Source organism: Arachis stenosperma, chromosome 9 (genome assembly GCF_014773155.1).
Source record: "Arachis stenosperma cultivar V10309 chromosome 9, arast.V10309.gnm1.PFL2, whole genome shotgun sequence".
Taxonomy (NCBI): Eukaryota; Viridiplantae; Streptophyta; class Magnoliopsida; order Fabales; family Fabaceae; genus Arachis; species Arachis stenosperma.
This window is the reverse complement of record NC_080385.1, coordinates 154,788,767-154,794,766: the sequence shown is the minus strand read 5'-3', so window position 1 is coordinate 154,794,766 and position 6,000 is coordinate 154,788,767. Positions and strand designations below refer to the sequence as shown.

The following is a 6,000-nucleotide window of genomic DNA, read 5'->3' as shown; positions in this document are numbered from 1 at the left end:
GATATATGAAAAATTATCCAATTAGTCATTATATTTACCAGATGAAGCCATGTTGTCAACAATTTTGTAAATCTGTTAAGGTGTACGTTTGTTACATGGTATGCTAGGTAATGCCGAAGGTTTGATGATATCGTTCGTTCGAACACAATTTTGAATATATATAGAAATTAAAGTATCACTTAGTATTGTATAACCGAATGGGGTTTTCATGCATGTTGGAATTTTTCTGAATGTTAAAAGTATTTTGAACCACCTCTATTCATGGAGGATTTTGACTAAAATGACCCTGTAATTAATATTATGAGTTTCGTCGATAACCTTTGTTATTGTTGTTGTAAATAGACCCCGAAATATACATCGTCGATACTGAAAAGGGTTCTTAGAATGCCTGTTTACGGTGTGTCCTGCCAATGGTTTCTCCCTCGCCCGACTAGCGCGTGGAACCTGCAAAGGAGACAACGACGGTGAGGCCAGGGTCAAACCTTGAAAGAGGGTGGTAAACATCATTTGAATCGCTTTTCGTATCCATCACTTGATGTTCAACCTCTGATGTTGCAATAGGTACTGGTTGATAGTTGCCTCTCCGGATCGATTGATGGATCTTCCACCCTGTGATCGTGAAATACTTCACCAAAGATAGACTTAACCGTGCAGGAACAGAGTAGGAAGTGTTGCACTAACAATGACAGTATAATTCATGTAGTACCGCCAAAAAGTGGAAGTGTAAAGATACGTTCAAGTGAATAAAGTATAGATGCAGTTTAGATGTGTCGTTCCAATTTGGTGGGGGACCGTACGTTTTATATTGGCCATTTTGGGTTTTAAGCAAAATTTTGGAAGACCTGGCCAGGGAAAATAGGTTGGACTGAGAGCCGAGTAACAACGCGATTTCATTAGCTCTCATGTACGGTGATTGTTGAGAGGTGGCAAGAACCGGAGAAAGTAAGCAGAGGCATAAGGAAACATGGTGAAAGAAAGTGGGCAGTTTCGGGGGCTCAGAAGGGATGACAAGAAGTATGGTTCGTTACCCGAATCCTCGAAGTTAGTGCATGTTCATGTTGGGACCATAGTTGTCCTCTCTGACATCTGAATTGAATCGGTCAGTCAGCTAATTCACCTGTTCATGCATTGAACCGCTGAGCACAAATTCATGAGCTTGGGCACATGCTGTCAAACGGGTTGCCATTTATCCCGACGTCAGAGAGTGTCAAGCGTCTTTCTCGGGGCATGTCCGGTACTCGCCCGGTTTGACCAGTTTGACCGGTTGACGTATTTCTCAGTGCATGACCGGTACTCGCCCGGTTTGACCAATGTCATAGTTGTCAGCACCGAACCAATATTCATATCGGTCAGACCACTGGTTTACTGGTCTATTGGTTCGACAGATGAGTTAGTGGTTTAACCGATAAGATCGGTCCGACGTAAATAAAGAATACAAAATGGTATAAAGCGTAAAATTATTGTACATTTTTTTGGTATAACTAATGATAAAATGGTATGTCCTTCTTTTTAAACACCCTTATTCTTTTGTTGTTTCATACTTTACAACGGTCAAATAGTATTTTTAATTAATTTTTTTCCGTACGTATTTATCTATTTCACTATATTTGAGGGGTATATATTTCATAGTACTTACTCAAGGCAAAATAAACACTTTCAAGAAATAGCGGGTGTTAGTAACAATTAATTTTATGCGAAATATTTACTTTTACCGATAACTTCATAATCTTATAAAATAGTTTTGGAAAATACTCCCAGTACAGCATTACAATGGAAAGTTCATTGCAAGCTGCATATACATTTTGGATATTAATTTCTCCATCCCTGTGGTCCAATGTTTCCATTTATCTGCGATCATAATGTAATGTTATATAATTTTAGCTAAACTACCACTAATGTTTGAAATCATTACAATTCCTCTAAATCAAAATAAATTGGCACAATCTCGACATGTCACGACAATTGAAGCAAGTAACGTGACTACTAATGGATGTAAACAGCCATGATACAGACAGAGCCCCACATGATAATGGATACCACTTTGGTTTCCTGTTCCAGGTCCACACGAACTGGTTACATTCCAACCAGAACCACAACATCATCCACAATAAATAGTAATATTCAACCACACAATTTCAGAACAAAGCCAATGAAACATAGTGCTGGTTAGAGACATCATATTCCGTTCTTCAGTCTTTCGCTGTGACGCTGCCGAGAGGAGGACCTAGCCACAACATTATGTTACAACACCACAACACACAGCGAGTAATGAACACCAAATTGTTGCACATACACACAAGTATACATGACATACAGACATACTAGCACACATGTACCTGCATCAGCCACTGTTCAAACAACTCATCGGCTGTTGACCTGTGAAGAGTCGCGATGCTACACACACCAGCGTTTGGCCGCGCTTCACTGTGGTGGCCGGAGCAAGTTGGGGATGCATAGAACTACCGGATATGTTGGCCCCCAAGGAAGTAATTTCTCCTACCTCTACCAACACTGAAGGGAAAATGTCCAGATGGACTCACTATTCCTTACACCCTGGACGTTGTATTCCCAGCTAAGCCAGAAAGGGCATTCAAGTCAGCTTCCCCATTCCTTACGCGACGACCCTGAAAAAAACCCAGTCAGAGAAATAGTTTAGGGAGAAATAGTTTTCATGTCTATATTTGAAATGTATTGCATGAAACAACCCAGTCAGAGATCCCACGTGGCATTTTCCCCAAAACCCATAACACTCACTCACCTCGACCCTAATACACCTACCCACTAGTAACACAACTCAAGTAATATAGGAAATTATTTAATGGTCTTAGCCAGGATTGTGAGTTCATAAGATTGTCATAGGATCTAACTTCAAATATAACGCAATTAGTTGGGTTGGCAACTAAATGGACAAACCTCAGAAGTATCATTCTGCTGAGTTGGAAGCGATGCCAATGCGTGTGTGTCGCCATCAGCGTTCATATCCCCAAATATCATGGACACTCCATCATCTACAGCAGGCTCACCAGGTCCCCGACTTGCATTGCATGTCCTCTTCGTGTGCTTGAGAATGCCACATTTGGTGCAACAACATCTTTTTGTACCTCCATCACGTTCAATGCTTTGTTTCGCCTCCATGGTTCTCTTCGAAGCTCCTTTTGTTCTAGCCATAACAGGGTCCTTCAACCCGCTGAACGATGGCATCGCTCTGTGACCCCGTGCCCTCTCTTAGATTTTGTCCTGGAGTCTTCCAACGAGACTCGCAATGCGTCCCTCGCTATGACAAAATCTTTAGTCTCTTGGCAACCAAGTTTTACGACCAAGCTTGTTGCCCCACATAGTGCGCGATACCTCAGCATTTGACCTTCTCGTCCCGGCTGCATATGAATGGACATCAATCTGGAATGCTTTGCATCCTTGTACCATCTCCTCATTATAAGCACGTCCGGTATTTGTTCCAGGCCCTCGTATCTCATTACACAGAAAATATGACTGCATGGTATGCCCTCGCTGTTCTACATTGAACAGTCGCACTCAATTTTCTTATCGCTCAGATCGAACAAAACCTTATGCATTCTGTCGGGTGCACCCATCCTTAAAAACTTGTATACAACCGTCGTGCTGATACTGTCCCTCCCACGCAACAGTAACGTCGCGACACCCCTTAATTTGTTTCTTCACCTCTCTAAAAACTGCTCATGTGTACAGTCTCGATGTAAACAGCTCAATATCGTCCAGACCAGTAATCAACACGGGAGTATAATACGTAGAATAGAACTATGCTGTGAGTTTGTTTTTTCGATAGTCCTTTACCACTTTATTTAAAATGTGAACTAGCTCCAATATACTATCGATTAATCTCAAGAAACCCTTTATGTATGCATTGATCCCTTCACACCTGGAGGTTGTCCTGTATCCCGCACAGAAGGTAACTCAAAGATACGTAGTTGCCCAACTTTCTTTTACCTCGTACGTACTTTGAACCCAGCTGTTATTATGTAGGCCAATAGTCTCTACCGCCGTCGTCCAATACTCCTCAAAGTTTGCATAGATAGCCTTCTTAAAAACCATGCGAAATTCGGTATCTTTCACCCTTTGAACACAATTTTTCTCCAAATGCCAACCACACAGCCGATGTCTCGCTGTCGGGAACACTTCTGAAATGGCCGCTGGCATCGGTTTGTCCCCGTCGGTCACAACAACACACGGTTTCTTTCCTCCCATGACGTCCACAAGATTTAACCGCAGCTACCGATAACTGTGAACTTCCTCGTCTTCCAACAACGTGAAACCAAAAATGGTTGTCTGCTTGTGATGGTTCGAGCCGGAGAATACTACAAGCGGTTTCTTGTACTTGTTAGACTTATACGTCAAATCAAAAGCCACAACATCACCAAACAAATGGTAATCTGACACCATCTCTCCGTCGGCCCAAAATAAGCTCCCTAAGCGATTTTCAGCGTTGCGCTTGTAATGTGCCACTGTCCTCAGGTCAGCATCGGCCTTACCCTCTAGGTAACTTATGGTTGCTGCCGCATCGCCATCACTGATTCGGGCAGCCCTTTGGCCATGAACATAATTATACAAATAACGCTTCGTGAATCAAAGCATGTCATACCCACCGGACTGACCAGCCATATTGGCCATTATTTTGAACGTCGGAATCCCAAACTGCTTCATGCTATCAACTTGGGCCTTGTCGTTGTTTCTCATCTTCCGATGACTAGGAAGTAGGTAGGAAAACATTGCCGCAGCAAGATCGTGGTTGTGGTCATCAACGATGGTCCTGACCTTCCACAAACTGCGATGCACATCATAGTAAATCTTTAATTTTGCTTTGCAGTTAGTTCGACTCTCCAACTGCTCCTCCCTAACTCGCTCAGGTCGGTCAAAGTGCTTGGGATATCGTACCCTTTGTCGGTGGTAGAAAAAGTCTCTCCTAACCCAAACCCCATCAACACGGCCCACATCCCCCTTTTGAACTCCAAATCCCCTCGCTCTTGCAAACTCCTTGTACACAACATAAGCATCCTCTTTACCCAATAAATCCTCCACCACCATCAGCCGGGGGTCACCGGCATCCCCTGCATTCCCCACACCTTTCGATACTTTGCCATTTTCTTCATCCTTCTCCTTCGGTTGGCCCCCTTCCTGCCCACCCACGCAGTCACAACCTTCGTCCTTATTAAAATCGTCTTCACTGGGACAATAATGGCCTTAGTATTCATCAGAGCTGCTCTTATCGGATTCTTCCGCATTTGTCCTGAACAGACTATTGAAATCCATCGCATTACTCGGGCTTCAGTTCTAGCCCGCTAACCTGAAACACACCAACATGTTACGAATAATGACTCCGCCCACGAAAGTACCGGCAAATTATCGCTGAAAAATGAATACACTAACCAACAATACACACACACCACTGCTGTGGACAATATCCTCAGCTGTCATCTACCCTCAGCAACAAACTCAGACAAGGACATTCATTTCTTCCACCACACGACTTTCCTCTCAATTCAGCAAAGAACGGAGGTCGGTTAATAAATTGAACTGGAAAATAAAAGAACCCAACCACCAGATGTGGCCAACAAATTCCACTAACGAATCTGTATACCGACTCTTCGGATTTCAATTTTCAACGGACCCAGTGCACATAACATCTGAAAACAAATTACTCCTGAATTTCAACTTTACATCACAGGGCAAGTGAACACACCCCCAACAAATAGATACTACATGCAAACAACCAAGATCGCAAATGAAATGAACTACTCTAACCTGAAGAGTCGGCAACACATTCGAAGGGCGGCTATCAGACACAAATGACCATGACGGCTGGCTAGACTACAAATCATCGAGGCCGCGGTGACGGCGCGAGAATAATTATCTTTTTCGACACATAGGCACATACGTTCAACAACGGGTTCTCCACCGGAGTTGGGTGACCGTCGCGGCTTTAAACAAAACCGGGCTACAATCCGCCACCCTCAACGGCACAACTTG

The 6,000-nt window shown here is 43.3% G+C and overlaps 1 protein-coding gene across 1 annotated transcript; it reads right to left on the bottom strand.

Annotated features, from left to right (window-relative positions):
- Positions 1-4,245: 4,245 nt before the first annotated feature.
- LOC130950180 (protein FAR1-RELATED SEQUENCE 5-like) lies at positions 4,246-5,334 on the bottom strand. The gene is made up of 3 exons (XM_057878714.1): positions 5,318-5,334; positions 4,616-5,197; positions 4,246-4,558 (listed from the first exon to the last, which is right to left on the bottom strand). The coding sequence occupies exons 1-3, from the start codon at positions 5,332-5,334 to the stop codon at positions 4,246-4,248; spliced, it is 912 nt and encodes a 303-aa protein (XP_057734697.1).
- Between the last annotated feature and the right edge of the window lie 666 nt (positions 5,335-6,000).

Excerpts from the sequence above, each read along its gene's own strand:
- LOC130950180 (XM_057878714.1), bottom strand. Across the intron at positions 4,559-4,615 it reads ATGGCTGGTCAGTCCGGTGG|GGCTGCCCGAATCAGTGATG; the intron begins GTATGACATGCT and ends TCATGGCCAAAG.